General features: G+C 38.0%; 1 protein-coding gene across 2 annotated transcripts in view; it reads right to left on the bottom strand.

Annotated features, from left to right (window-relative positions):
- LOC104219060 (mediator of RNA polymerase II transcription subunit 23) overlaps positions 1-15690 on the bottom strand; it is an 85322-nt gene extending 69632 nt beyond the window's left edge. For both annotated transcript variants that reach the window (XM_070152820.1, XM_070152821.1), the window contains exons 1-5: positions 15439-15690; positions 15269-15312; positions 5033-5132; positions 3946-4929; positions 545-779 (exon numbers count right to left, since the gene is read on the bottom strand). In XM_070152820.1, the coding sequence (XP_070008921.1) occupies positions 545-779; positions 3946-4929; positions 5033-5132; positions 15269-15312; positions 15439-15624 (1549 nt within the window). In that variant the 5' untranslated portion in view covers positions 15625-15690. The remainder of the gene's footprint in view (positions 1-544; positions 780-3945; positions 4930-5032; positions 5133-15268; positions 15313-15438) is intronic.
- Positions 15691-16562: the final 872 nt, after the last annotated feature.

The raw sequence follows: 16562 nt of genomic DNA, 5'->3' as shown, positions 1-16562 counted from the left end.
ACGAGGAAGCAGAGTAAATCATTAAAGTTAACAATATACTAACTAAACACACATTATCTAAGAGCGAACATATTATGCGACCAAGCATGCAAGAGGGCCTTTCCTTAGAGGCACACATCCAGGAGAACAGTTCTAACTTCTCACCCACAGCAAACACCAAGCAGCACATTTTATTGTCAAAGTTAGACAAGATAAACCGATATAGCGCAACAATTTTGGAAAAAACTTTCAGGTTTTCTTGTACTTTTCTTTCAAAGCATCGGCACTTTGCTTTATGCCATGCCCTTGGATAGACCTTTCTGAATCAACTGTGGAAAGCAGTACTTTTTGTTCTGTATCAGATTAACATGATTTACTTGCACAAGACAATAAATATTACAACTCTTTTAATCAGAATATAAAAGGTAAGCATCATGTTGGAAATACTCTAACCAACTAGTAATATTGATAATAACATCATAAGAAAGAGAAGGGGAAAAACAGAGTACAAATTTGGCAATTGCTAACACAATCTCAGGCAGAGTTTGAAGTTTGAGAATGTTGCCTGAATTAGTCAACTTCAATAATTCAACAATTCTTTCAATCGCTGCTTCGCAAACCATTTCCGATGTAAAAACGGCACCCGGAGTTGGAGCCTGGGCATGAAGCCTGTGACAGGGAGCCACGAGAAGCACACGCCTCCACCAGTCTGGTGATGGAGTGTTACAAAGAGCATGCTTTAGAATACGCAAAGCTCGCTCCCAATCCAGACTCCCTTTTTGAATGGATGCTGCAAGATCCTATTTCCAAATAAATGCAAGTAAGTTTACGCACCACCAAGATTCTTTTAACTATAAAAGAGAGGCATTACAGATCAGCTTTTGCACAAGTGACAGAATATCCTCAAGATATAACCACTGGTCGATGTAAGATACATAAAGGTCTGGCGATATACAGATAAACATTAGCACAAACAAATAGATAAAACTGATACATGCATTATATGCTATAATTGTTTCAAGCAGATTGAAACTGGCCTTGGAGCTCGAGTTACATATTTCATCTCTTGGTCAGACATCGTTTCCGATGCAGCACTTCTGACTGAGATAAGTAGCTCAGCATACATGAATATGCCTCCAATATGATTTAACAATCTGATTCGACTAAGTGTATAAGATAAAGAGTTGTAACTTGATTTCTGTATATCACTATCACCTAGAACCCCCGTCCTAAAGATTATGAGGAAAATGTAAATGTGATTTGCAAGGACTTGAATGGGTAACACTAGCTATAGCATACAGTTCACTTGGTTGCTGCCTGTACTATCTTTTCATTAACCTAAGCCACAGATAATCTGACTCCAAAGGGCACCCAAGGATGTGGCCTACTGGTCAATAAAGTGAAACGGAAAAAAAAAATGGGAGACCACGATTCGAATCAAAAACACTTGGTGATTTCTTCCCGTTTGCCTAAGCCTTGGTGGGAAAAGTTACCCTATACCTCTACTTATGGGGAGATAGCACGTACCAGATGAAAAAATGGAAGTGCGTCCAAGCTGGCTTGGACATCACCGGTATCAAGAGAAAGTAGTAGCCGTAATAATAATAATAATAATAATAATAATAATAATAATAATAATAATAATAATAATAATAATAATAATAATAATAATAGTCCGACTCCCAAAGCTAACAGTACAAGCAGTTCCCACACAATGAGTGTGTTTTCTGAATTTTTTATTCATAGGGACTCAAATCCTCCCCACCCCAAAAAAAAATAAAAAGACTTGTCCCTTCTTTAGATTTGCAAGCAAAAATTCTTAGTTTGCAATATAGTCTCCTATATCATCCATGCCTTGCAAAAGAGAATTCTCTCAAGCGACGTCAGTAGCTCTTATGAACTAAAGTATTAATAGTAAATAACTTGAGATGGACACACAAAAGAAACTAACAAAACAAGGCCCTTATTGTGAAAATTTAATCATCTAAACACTCCCTGGTACGTACAACAACAGTATCGCCAGAAGTACCAAAGCAAGGATTGCTTAAAGAATTCTTAATTAGGCAAGAAAGTATACCACTAGGAATATGAAACAAGGTTAAATAGTAGAGAGAAATGACAGATAAATTGTTAAATAGTTAGTAATGTATAGTGTCCCATATCGGGAAATAGATACCTATTATTATGTAATCATTGTATATAAATAGGACATTGTACAACACTTTAGACATAATTAGTAAAACTTTTCCGTGCTATACTTCTCACATGATATAGAGCGTTAGAAACATCTGGGAAAGAGAACTCCGCCAGACAGTCGTTGCGCATCAATTTCCGGCGACTTCTAGGGCTGTTATTGCGTCACCTACGTTTTCCTCAGTGGTGTGCTAAAACCAACACCACTACAGGGTCCTACACCCTCCGGCAATCAAACCCCAGCAAACCCCGCCGGAAAATAACTGTTGATTAGCATGATTCAAGGAAACTTGATTTAGGAGTGTTGATTAGCATGATTTCAGAAGATTTGATTATATTTAGGAGATCTGATTTTATTTGATTTGATTTGATAGTTGGATTGGTTGTATAGATTTATTTTATTTCCTTAATTAGCATTAGGAGCTTTGTATAAATTCCCTTGCTCATGGGATGTAAACATACACATAAATACAAGAAGCATTTTCTTCTTCTCAAAATCTACATGGTATCAGAGCTATTGCTGCCTTTTTGAGGTGAGTTATCTCCCTCGCAGCACTAGGGTTCCTTTTTTATCAAATAGGTCGAGTTTTCTCTCTTGTTGGTTGTCCGCAACACAAACTCCTTCTGATTGGGCTGAAATATGGAGACATTCAAGGAGACGGTTTCTGGAGAAATCTTGTCTTCGGATGAATTAAGCTTCTACGTCGCCTCCTAGCCAAACTTGACTCTGCTAATGTTGTCACATCCAATCATGTGCAACCAGGTACTGCCTTTGCTGATTACTTTAATTCTTGGATTGTCGATTATGGTGCAAATAGACACATGACAGGCTCTTCTAAAGACATTCAAAACTATTCTCCGTGTCCCAAAAGAGATAATGTTAAAATAGCCAATGGTTCATTAACACCTATCTCTGGAACAGGTTCTGTCATTTGTACTCCTAATATTAAACTATCATCCGTGCTCCATGTTCCCGAGTTCCCTATCAATCTTTTATCTGTTAGTGCCATCACCAAAGCTCTAAATTGCAAAATCGAGTTCTTTCCCGATCATTGTATTTTTCAGGATCTTCAAACGGGGAAAAGGATTGGCAATGGTAGATTGCGTGATGACTTGTATATATTAGATGTGACTCAAAACACTAGTCAAGCCTTTTTTGGGGAAAATAAGGATGTCAACCAAGAAATAATATAACAGCATAGACAGTTAGGACACCCATCATTCTTTGTTTTGAAGAAGTTATAACCCGATTTGTTTTCAAGGACTCGATTTGAATCTTTGTCCTGTGATGCGTGTGAATAGAAGCACAACTCCGTTTATGACTATTCATTCTGATGTATGTCCAACCCAAACTATTTCTTTGTCTAGTAGCCGATGGTTTGTTACTTTCATTGCACTACAGTGATGTTCTAGAATTTCTTCTTTTTTTTTCTTTTTGATATCATAGGGACCAAAACCATTTTGTCAAAAATAATTGAAGCACATTAGAACGCTACTATCCTTCTTCGACTAAAGACTGGCAGAAAACAAAGTTGTATATGAATTTTCTATCATAGATAGAACATATATTATTGTTGATGTTAAGGAGACTAAGAGGACTGCTGAAAATTGATGTTAAAATGTTCTTTCAGTCTGGAAGATGTCTCACCTGCTCCTTCATTCTCAAGCAAACAGATTCCCTATAAACATTTCTTTTTTTCTATTCACATTTTTATCAGTAAGCCTCTACACAGTATTTTAACATGTTTCTAATAAGATATCACATATACATACCTCTCCATGCAGTGGTTCCCCAAGCACACTAGGATATGTAATTGGTGAATATCTCATATTAGTAACTGCTTCACCGGACGAATTTGCAGTGGCTTGAGGCAGAAGTCGAGGGGTCCCAAATGTAGGGCAGTGAAGGTGTTGATCCAACATTTGCATATGCATAGCCATCATATCTCGCCTCCGATGGATCTCCAAAATAAGTGTGAACAGAGCTTCATCATCTGGGATGTTTTCTAGAAACTGCAACCCACTCCGGAGAAGTTCATAAAAAGGTATGCGGCATTTATCATTCTCTACCAGCAACCAAATAACATCTAAACAGCTGTGTAGCCACTCAATTAGGGCCTTATCTGGTTTCCAATATTTTGCACTATCAAATTCATCAACACCATGTAACTTTTGGTCCCAATAAATCAACCAGTTCAACATATGGTGGAAAACTTCGGCATGTGTTCCTGGCTTAAGACTAGAATCTAGACCACTTAAAATAATTTTGCAACATATCTGTCGCAGACTGCTTGCAGCACTATCCCTTGTCAACAAATTCACTTTTGCGATGGACTGTTGGCTAGTGCCATTAATATCAGAAGACTTCATGGGAGACAAAGCAGCAGAAGATGATGGTTCAGCTGCTGACTGAACAGGGGACCCAATACCATGGACAGTGGGCAAAGGAGATGCAGGATTTGATGAATGAAAATTAGAGGTACTCGCTACTGCGGCGGAAGATGGCAGCAATCCAGACTGTGTTAAATTAGCAGAAGAGACCGCACCAGATGGCTGATTGCCCTGACTTGCGGATATCTCCGTAGATGAAACTGAGGAAAGAAGAGAAGGCAAGAAGGTATCCCAGTTTATGTATCCTATACTAGACAAACTGCATATGGCGAAGAGAAGAAATTCTGCATGAGGTGCGTGACTGCTGCACTGAATAACCAGAGAAATAAGAACAGATTCTGCCACCGCACGCAGTTGTTCCTGGTCCTGGGATAACATGTAAGACACAGATTTTATCAGATGTAACACATAGAAGATAAAAGACGTAAGTATCTAACGGAGCAATTATTTTCCAAGTGAAAAAACTTACAGCAAATTGGCTCTGCAGCTGTCCAAAATCTAAGACAAATTGCTCATTTCGTGGAGGAAGCTCTCTGTTAAGAGCAGTTACTCGCTTTTGTGTCTTGTTCCTGTATAATGCTTGCATAAGCAATCAATCATAAGACTTCCTTTCTTTTTTAATCAGTGCAATCAATTATAAGACTTTTGGCATCATAGAGCAGATATGCACAGGTTTGGAAGTTGAAAAGAGAAGAGAAGGATAATTAAAGATCACATTATGCCAGTTACCAAGTGCGACAAAACATAACTTCATAAGCCTATAGTCATCACATTTTTTTTCACAAAATTAAAAAGAATCCTGTCCTTTCATGCTTAAAAGTAATAACGGCTGACTTACTCTAGGATTCCTTACTACTGTAGAATTCTATTTTGTAGTTACTGATCTTTAGGAATTTGTTGTAACTCTCTCCTCCTATTTAGGCTCTTTTCTGATAGGTATTATCTTTTTCAAGTTTATCTTGTTGCTGCATCTGTTGTACATATCTATATAAATGGTCTGCCATACGATCAAATAACATCGCAGTATTTTCTATCTTCTACTTTCTTCTCTTTTATGGTATCAGAGCGACACTAAACTCCCACGAGTCGATCCTCTATTTTTTTTTCCCGCTTACTAGCCCAACCACTCAAATGGCCGCCAATATTTTTGTGACAAATGCTGATGGAGTCAACAACGCCATTACTATTGTCCAATTCAATCCCCTTATGCAACTGCCCAAAAAATTAACTGGCAGTCACTATCTGTGGAAAGCTCAAGTTTCAATGCTTATGCGTGGCCACAATCTCTATGGGCATCTCGATGGCTCCATCCCTGCCCTTACACGCACCATCTCTCAAAACAATCAAGATGTGGATAACCCTGCATTTGTTCCCTGGTATCGCCAAGAACAGTTAATTTAAAATACTATCTTGGCCTCTGTTGATCCTACACTTGCCCCTACTGTTGCGGTTGTAGTCTCCCCCAAAGCTGCCTGGGATGCTTTGCATATTGCGTATGCGAACAAATCTCAAACAAGAATTTTCAGCTTGCGAGATCGATTGGCTCGCCTCACTAAAGACTCTCGTCCGGTCACCGATTATCTTCATCAAGTTCGATCGATCTATGATGAACTTGCAACTGCTGGTGCCCCTGTATCAAACACCGAACTCATCGTCAAAATACTTAGTGGACTCGGATCTGAATTTCGCGAACTCTCTGCTGCCATTCGTGCTCGGGATTCTACAATTTCCTATGAAGAGCTTTATGAAAAGCTTCTGGATCATGAGCTTTTCCTAAAGCACGAGGAAGACAAGAAGCCGTTATCCACACCTATTACCGCTGCTGTAGCACAAAAGACTACACCAACTCCTCCTCGTCAGGGTAATAATCCTAACTCCAACAATCGCCGTCCAGGTCCAAATGCACCTGCCAACAATCAGCAATGGCAAACACAACCATGGCGCCCCCGAAGAAACAACCAGCAGCAGCCCTTTGACAAAAACCTTCGCAGCCAATTATGTGATCGTGTAGGTCATTCTGCTAGAGTATGCAGATTGCAGTCACATGATCATCTGCAAGCTCGGGCAAACTTTGCTGCTCGTTTTTCTCCTCAACAGACCCCGTGGATCGTGGACAGCGGAGCCACTCATCATATTGCATTTGATGCTCAAAGCCTAACCACGGTACATGATTACCACGGCACCGAAGAGATAACTATGGGCAATGGTAACACCATACCAATATCCCACACTGGTAACTCTAAAATAAGTGCTTCAAATCATAATTTTAAACTTCTCAATACCTTATGTTCTCCTGCCATAAAAAGTAACCTTATTTCTGTTTCTAAGTTTTTTCGTGATAATCATTCATCCATTGAATTCTTTCTTGTTCATTATCTTGTGAAGGATCTGAGTACGGGGGCATCTCTATTTCACGGGCAGAACAAAGATGGGTTGTACGAGTGGCCACCGGGTTGTGCACATCGTCCTCCTCAATGCAATGTGGTTGTTCCAATTCACCTGTGGCATCGGCATTTAGGTCATCCTAGTCGTCGCATTTTAAATACTATCTTGAATAATTTTTCCCTTCCTGTTTCAGATCCTAAAGCTAGTTCCATTTGTAATTCCTGTTATTCAAATAAAATGCACTGGTTGATTTTTCCGAAAATTCATTACAAAGTAACAAGCCACTCAAATCCTTTATAGCGATTTATGGGGTCTGTCTCCGATTTTGTCAATTGATAAAAGAAGATATTATGTGTTATTTGTCGACCAATTTTCAAAATACATGTGGTCGTTCACTTTGAAATCAAAAAATGAAACGCTTGAAGTTTTTCAAACTTTGCGTCCATTGTTTGAACGCAAATTCAACACCAAAATTCAATCTCTTTACACCGACGGTGGTGGTGAATTTCAATGTTTACAGTCCTATCTCAAAACACATGGCATAGAACACTTAATGTCACCACCGTATACTCCGCAAAGAGTTGCCCTAGTCGAAAAACGACACCGACATGTTATTGAAACTGCTAGAACCTTGTTGCACCAAGCATCTTTACCCTCACACTTTTGGAATTTTGCCTGTCAACAAGCTGTTTATCTTAATAAACAGGCTCACTACACCCAATCTTCAACATAAGAGCCCCTTTGAAATTTTATTTCAAACTATGCCCAAGTATGACTCTATTGAAGTATCTGGATGCTTGTGTTATCCATGGCTCAAATCATATGCCAAAAATAAATTAGAGCCTCGTTCGACACCATGTGTTTATTTAGGATTTTCAAATAAACATTACTGCCATCAATGTTTTGATCCTTTAACTTTCAAAATTTATTTATCACGTGATGCCTTACTTCTGGAAAATCAGTTCCCATTTGAAAATATTTTTTCCCATTTGAAAATTACACTCAATAAAAAATGTATCTTGGGAGATTTGTTCAACTGAACAACCACAATTGGATAATACTTTGAGTTCAAATGTTTGTTATGAGCTTCCTACTCAGAATGTACAACAGCCTGTGGACACTCACTCACTCGTTTCTTCTGCCCCAACAGGTGCCACCGTCTCAGGTAATTCGGTTTCTCACTTATCTAACACTTCCTCTCCTTCTCCAACATCTTTTCTGCCCCCTCCTCTTGCCACCCCAAACTCAATTGCCAGCCATGATTCCCCTCAACCAAATCGTTCTGCCTCACCAGTTCACCCTTCTCCCCATTTAAACGCTCAGCCTCAATCCACAATAATCACTTACCAGCGCCAAAATAAGTCCACTAGACCTTTGACCCAGAACCCTATGATACAACCTTTTTCCTCGCCACCTGCCCCACCTTCCATCGCCTCACAACCTTCCATGTTGCCTCTGACTCTACATTGACATCCACTCATCATATGATTACTCGGTCTAAAACCAACAGCCTTAAGCCCAAACAATTTCACACTGTTGTTCAAACCACTTCCTCCATACCTAGAACCTTTAAGCAAGCTCAACAAGTCCCACACTGGCATGAAGCTATGAAAAATGAATTTGAAGCCTTAGTTCGGAACCGGACATAGGATCTGGTATGTGATCCTTCGAAAAATGTGGTGGATTGTAAGTGACTTTTTCGAGTTAAATATCATCCTGATGGTTCTGTTGACAAGTATAAAGCTCGCCTAGTTGCCAAAGGGTTCACACAACGACCTGGCCTTGATTTTCAATGTACTTTTAGTCCTGTGGTAAAGCACGCAACTGTTCGACTCGTTCTTGCAATTGCGACACAACAGAGTTGGCCCATCCGTCAACTCGATATCAATAATGCCTTCCTGCAAGGTCGTCTTGACGAGGAGGTCTATATGTGTCAACCACCTGGTTTCGAAGCTTTTACACATCCTACACATGTTTGCAAGCTGCACAAAGCTATATATGGCCTTAAACAAGCTCCAAGGGCCTGGTACACTGAACTCAAAAATTATTTTCTTACTTCGGGATTTATTAAATCCCAATCTGATTCATCATTGTTCATCATGCATAATTCTGAGTTTACTACTTATATACTAGTTTATGTTGATGACATAATTGTTACGGGCAATCAAATTCGTGGTGTTCAAAACATTAATGTAAAACCTGCAACCCGATTCTCACTAAAGGATATTGGTCCACATCATTATTTCCTTGGTGTTGAAGTCTTTTCTTATCCAGGTGGTCTTTTGTTGTCTCAACAAAAATACATAACAGATCTATTACAGGAAGTTAATATGCACAATTGCAAGGGTGTTCGAACGCCAATGGCTTTTACTGTTGTTTTCCCAGAATCTGCTGAAGATTCTCTAGTAGATGGCTCTCTTTATCGGCGGATAATTGGTAAACTTCATTATCATTCCTTTACACGTCCGGACATTGCTTTTGATGTTAGCAAACTCTCACAGTCCATGCACCAACCCTTAATATCTCATTGGACAGCCATGAAGCATCTCCTTCGGTATCTTCACCAGACATCTTCGTTTGGTCTCCGAATTGCTAAAGAACGTGACCATCGGTCTTCTAGTCTACTCGGATTCTGACTGGGCTGGAGATCCTCTTGATCAAACCTCCACTACAGGTTATGTTGTTTACCTTGGCAGCTCTCCGATATCATAGTCCTCTAAGAAGCAAAGATCTGTTTCCCGTTCCTCCACAGAAGTAGAATATCGGGTTGTCTCTGAGACCAATTGGCTAAGAAGTTTACTCAATGAGCTTCGCTTCCGTATATCAGCCACTCCTTAGATCTTTTGTGACAATGTCAGTACCACCTACATTTGCGCCAACTCGGTGTTTCATAGTCGTATGAAGCATATTGCTATTGACTTTCACTTTGTTCGTGAACAAGTTCAAAACAAGGAAATCGAAGTTCAACACCTTCACTCGGCTGATCAAGTGGCAAATATAATTACTAAACCACTTCCAAGAGGCTCGTTTGTCAAGCAATTTTCCAAGTTGGGTGTTGTTGACACCACCAACTTGCGGGGGCGTAATAACGGCTGATTACTGCTTACTCTAGGATTCCTTACTACTATAGAAATCTATTATATAGTTACTGATCTTTAGGAATTTGTTGTAACTCTCTCCTCCTATTTAGGCTCTTTTCTGATAGGTATTATCTTTTTCAAGTTTATCTTGTTGCTGCATCTGCTGTACATATCTATATAAATGGTCAGCCATACAATCCAATAACATCGCAGTATTTTCCATCTTCTACTTTCTCCTCTTTTAAAAAGAAACTTCAAGTTCCACATATATGATTGCTTAATGTCAGATCCAATGAGATGAAACATGAGCAAATCATCTAAGCACTTGACTCCTCAAGTACGAAGACTGCTGCTTCTTTCACTTTTGAAGCAACATTTTAATCTCACCTGCTGATTCTACTAGATTTATAGATTTAAGTATCTGTACTTGCTTCTAAGATTAAACATCTGAAATAAAAATAATGTTGTGTACTCTTGCCATGAAAACAGAATGGTTGATGAATTAGGTAAGTATGGGATTCAGTCCCCCCCCCAAAACCCAAAACCCAAACAAGAAAAGGAAAGAGTTAACTAGTTTCAAATTCCCAAAACGCCCCTAAACCGTAACTTTAGAACCCGTTCCATTTAGTTTATCCTGGAGAGTAGGGCTGTGCATTTGGATCGGATATCCGAAATCCGATTCGACATAATCTATTTCGGATTTTCGGATTTCGGATTTTCGGATTGGATACGGATTATGTTTTATAAAATTTCGGATTTTCGGATTGGATTCGGATTGGCATGATTTTAATCTGATCCGATCCGAAATCCGAAATTATATGGGCCTATATATAAATAGTTAAATACTATACTACCCTAAAATTTTAGGGTTAAATAACTTAACCCGGTTAACTGGTTAAGTATACTATAGTAATAGTACTATACTACCCTAAATACTATTCCTATTTCCTAGGTTATATCGATGCTTGAAGCTTGATGCTTCTTCAGTTCTTCTTTTCCGCCTCTCTTCACTTACACTAGTTCACCACTTCACACTCACAGAGTCACAGTTCACCTTCACTTCACAGTTCACTCTTCAGAGTTCATTGTTGCCAGTTGCCCCTTCAAGCCACTGAAGTTCAGAGTTCAGTCGCCTTAGCTTCCGCGGTTCCGCCTCTCTTCTTCTTCACTCTTTATCTCAGTGACTCAGTAGTCAGTCCTCTCAGTCTCGAAGTCTCAACTCTCAAGCCAGTGAAGTAGTGAACTCCAAGTTCTCTCGAAGTCCCAAGCCAGTAAAGTAATCTTCTTCTTCACTATTAGTTACTATTGGTTCATACTGTTTTTTCAATTTTTATGTATGTATCGATTTGTCTTTATGTTCTGTTTTTTATCTCTTTCATTTTCTATTCTGATTTTATTACAACATTTATTTCTGATTTTATTTAGGTTTTTTTCTATTACAACATCTATTTCTGATTTTATTTAGGTTTTTTTGTTTGTTTTGGACCTTTGGTAGATGGAAAACGAAACAGAGACAGTGAATGAACTTCAAATTGTTGAAACAGTTGGTGAAAGTAATGCTTCAACTGATTCAGATTCAACAACCAATAACATTGAATCTGAACCTGGTTCGAAGAAAAGAAAAATGGTTAAAGAAAGATCAATGGCTTGGCGCTACTTCAACAAGTTCACTGATTCCGAGGGTGTGAAAAAAGCGAGGTGCAAGTTTTGTTCAGAAGAATATGTAGCTGATACTAAGCATAGCGGCACAAGCAATTTGTTATTGCATATTCCCAAATGTCCGACCAATCCCTACAAGGCAGAAGGTAGCCAGACAACATTAGGTTTTCAGCCGCAAGGTCTAACAGGTGATGTTTCAGTTATCCCTTGGAAATTTGATCAAGAGGCATGTAGGAGGGCTTTAGCTCGTATGATTATTAAAGATGAACTTCCTTTTATTTCTGTTGAAAAAGATGGATTTAGAGACTTTGTTAGAAGTCTTCAACCTTTATTTCATATTCCATCTCGTACTACTATGACTAGGGATTGTCTTGAGATTTACCATGAAGCTAGACTTGCTTTGAAGTCTATTCTTAAAGAATCAAAACAGAGAATATGTATTACTACTGATACATGGACTTCAATTCAAAGAATTAATTATATGTGTGTTACAGCCCATTACATTGACAATAATTGGAAATTACATAAAAGGATATTGAATTTTTGTCCAATTACTAGTCATAAAGGTCAAGATTTAGCTAGTGGTATTGCAAAGTGTTTACTTGAATGGGGAGTGGATAAAGTATTTACTGTGACAGTTGATAATGCGAGTTCTAATGATGTGATGGTTAGAGAGTTATCCAAGCAATTTACTAGATGGAACACTAACTTGATGGAAGGTAAGCATGTTCATGTGAGATGTATGGCTCACATCATCAATCTAGTTGTTCAAGATGGGTTGAGAGATGGGAGTGTGTCTGTTGAACGAATAAGACAAGCTGTTAGGTACATTAGACAATCTCCCGCAAGATGGAAAAAGTTTAAAGAATGTTGTGATCTTGATAGGATAACTTCTAAAAAATCATTGTGCTTGGATGTTCCTACTAGGTGGAACTCCACATATTTGATGTTGAAGGTTGCTACAGTTTATGAGGAAGCCTTTACAAAGTATTGTGATATTGATTATGGTTTGATGTCATGTATTTCTAACTGCATTTGTGAGGATGGACAACCTGCAGGTCCACTTTTAAGTAGTGATTGGGATAGTGTAAGACGTATTGTGAAGTTTCTGGAAATTTTTTATGAACTCACCTTGAAAGTATCAGGTACACTTTATATTACGTCTAATGAGCACTTTCTTGAAATATGTGTTGTTGATTCTTCTTTGAAAGAGTTGATGCAAAATGAAGATGCTTTCTTGAGAGAAATGGCAAAGAATATGAAAGAAAAATTTGACAAGTATTGAGAGGATCCACATAAGATGAACAAAATGATTTTTATCTCATGTGTGCTTGATCCACGCCATAAGTTTAATACTCTTTCATTTGCACTTGGTTCTATGTTTGGAGAAACAGTAGGTCTGAAAATACAAGAGGATGTGAAAACATACATGGATACTTTGTTTAATGTGTATGCAATGAAAAATGGTGGTTCTGGTTCATGTCCATCTTCTCCATGTTCTGGTCCATCTTCTCCATCTTCTTCATCATTGCTCTCAAAATTCATGCTAGATTTAAAGAAGCATAAGAAATGTGGCGGAGTTGATTCTAAAACGGAGTTAGATAAATATTTGGGTGAAGATGTTGAGGAAGACCATGAAAAGTTTAACATTCTGGGGTGGTGGAAGTTGAACTCACCTAGATTTCCCACTCTTGCTGAGATGGCACGTGATGTGCTAGCCATTCCGATTTCTAGTGTTGCCTCAGAATCAGCCTTTAGCACCGGCGGACGCATACTTGATCCATTTAGGAGTTCATTGACTCCTAGATTGGTTCAAGCTCTTGTGTGTGTCCAAGATTGGCTTCGTAATGAATCAACAACTCCGATTAAAATTGAAGAAGATTTAGATAATCTTGAACAACTTGAAGCTGGTAAGCCTATCTTATTACTTGTGTTTAATGTATACTTTATTTGTATGTTTATTTAGATTACTTCTAAACTAATTTCTTGTGTTACTATCTTATTATACAGAATTTATGAATACGGGAAGAGAGCCTTGCATTGTCGACATATAGTGATTTTCCATTTGTTGTACAAGCTCAAGTATTTCATTATACACTTGCTCTGAAAATGCTCTTTGTATTGATTCATTATACACTTGCTCTCAGGTATTTCATTATACAAGCTCTTTGTATTATATAGGTATTTCTGGACCATGAGCTGTCTTTTTCTTTCTCTGAAAATGCTCTTTGTATTGTTTGAAATTGCAGATTTTTAACTGGTCTCACAGTCCTACTGAGAATCTGAGATTGAGAGCTACATTTGGCCTAGTTGCTGGTTTGTGTTGACTGTTGCGGCTTCCCAAAACTTGGAACTTGGAACTCTTTTGTTATGTGTAATATGTTAAAGAACTGTTGGGACTTTAGTAGTTTGGTTTGTTTTATTTTGCTATGAAAATATGGTTTGAAAGACAATTGATTGTGTTTTGTTTTGGGGTCTTCAGTTTGGTTTACTGTCCAGTTGTGTAAATTTCAGATTGTTGTTTTGTTTTGTTAAGTTCGAACATTGTTACTAGGGCTGTGCATTTTTGAACTCAGTTGCATTATTAATTTTTATGAGTACTCAGTTCAGTCAGTTGTGTACTGTAAATTGAACATTCAGTTTAAATCATTTTGTACTGTAAATTGAACATTCAGTTCAGTCAGTTGTGTACTCAGTTATGTACTTCAGTTTGGTTTACATTCAGTACATGTAACAATGTTAAGTACTTAATTTCGAAGTTCAAAGTTAAAACAACAACACATATTTCAAGTTCTGAAATATTTGTTTATGTACTTCGAACAAGTTCTGAAAATTGACAATCCGATCCGACAATCCGAAAATTTATCCGATCCAAAGTTTCAAATCCGATCCGATCCAATGTTAATTCGGATCGGATTCGGATTGGCCTTTTCAGAATCCGAAATCCGAAATCCGAATCCGAAATATGCTAAATCCGATCCGATCCGATCCGTGCACAGCCCTACTGGAGAGACATAGATGCGTAAAAACCAAAAATCTCAATTTCTTTTTGTCCTCTTCTTAAATAGAAGCAAGAAATGATGTTGATTGCAGGTATAATAAACCTATTCTTCTCCGATAATTAGTAAAGCCATTGTGCAACTCCAAAAGGTAAACCTTAATGTTGCCATGTCTTCAGTCTCACCTCCAATTCCTCTTTGCTGTGTTCATGAATCGGTGACATGAAATATGACTGGAAGATAATAAATAAAATGTTTGGTGCATAAGATGCCGAATATATGGAGGACCAAGTCCAACAAACCCCAATTCATAAAAAGGAATCATGAAAGACTAAGAAAGCATAATATATAGCCTGCATCAAATAAGCTAGTTTTTTCATTTAAATAGCTGTGGTAATTAGACCTTCCCCCCACCCCCACCACTTCTTGCCTTTACCTAAGATAATATGGAGACAGATGTATATAGTTAAGCTGTTAAGCTTATAAAACTCATAAACAATGAAAAATATTTAGTTCATGCGCAAAATAGTGCTTCAAACTACAGCCAAATTTTACATGTCAGAAAGAAAAGACAACACTTACGGAGGTTCTCTAATAGAATCATCTGATTTTTGCCCAGAATTTTTCTGCGAGAAACAGTGAATTGGCGGGATTGAACTTTACAATGGGAAAAAAGGCAATAGAGAAAGGCAACAAATTTGGGGGATATTTGTTCAAAAAAGGGGGCAAATATGAAATTAAAGGTAGATTACCAGTCCTAAGTAGAGGTTGAAGAGATCAAGGATGGCAGGTCGAGAAGGATGAAAGTGATGGTGGTGGCTTCTGAAAACTGAGGAAGAAGAAGACCTCAACTGGGGCGGCGGCGGCGGCGGCGGCGGCTGCTCCATTTCTGGTGTGGCTTGATTTGAATGACTGGTTGGAGTCGGAGCTCGCAGCATCCTTTTCTTCCGTGCATACACACAGTTGAAATTCGAGTGGAGGGTTTTCTTCTTGACTCTTGGATTTTGCTTTAACTTAACTATTTACTATTCACGAAACGAAAGTAAGAATACTAGCATGACTCTTGGCAGGTTCGGTTCGGCTATTCGGTTTTGGGTTCGTAAAAGTAGTAATCGAAACCAAACTGAAATAAGTTCGGTTCAGTTCGGTTTTTTTAATTTCGGTTTGGTTATTTCAGTTCGGTTTGAACATTATCATATTGGACTCCTTCTATGTAATAATATGACCGGCGAATTTGTTGATTTTTCCCAAAACTTTGAAATTGTTGGAAATATTGTGTTAATAGAAAAAAAAAATAGACTAAACTTTGCACACTACTATGGATTACAAAATTCAAACATAGTGTAAATTACAACTCTGTGTGAAATTCTCCCGGTATCTATCATATATGCTATGGAAGTTTTAATAGACTGAAAGTCTTTAAGATTGGAAAGTTGATGGACTTACTTAAATAGGTTGAGTCTTTGATATATTGGACCTAATAGTATTAATTTATTACCTATGGGCTTAGCCTATATATAATTTAAAGAACATATATGCTAATAATTCGGTTTTTCGGTTAACCGAACTAAAAAACTTAATAATCGAAAACCGAACCAATAAATCGAAATTTTAAAATTTTAAACCGAAACCGACCGAACAAACCGAATAACCAAAACCGAAATAAAAAAAATTCGGTTCGATCGGTTTATTCGGTTCCGACCGAAATATGCCCATCCCTTAGTGACTGAGCTTGTTTGGCATGGAAAATAATTTCCCATCAAAAAGTTTTATGCAGAAATAATAGCTATATTTTTTGTTTTTTTTTTTTTGACAGGAAAAGATAATATATTAAAACATTACGGAGTACCAATAGTTACATCATTAACGAAACTAC

Source organism: Nicotiana sylvestris, chromosome 8, assembly GCF_000393655.2.
Source record: "Nicotiana sylvestris chromosome 8, ASM39365v2, whole genome shotgun sequence".
Taxonomy (NCBI): Eukaryota; Viridiplantae; Streptophyta; class Magnoliopsida; order Solanales; family Solanaceae; genus Nicotiana; species Nicotiana sylvestris.
Note: the sequence above shows the minus strand (reverse complement) of the source record. Positions and strands in the feature narration are given on the sequence as shown.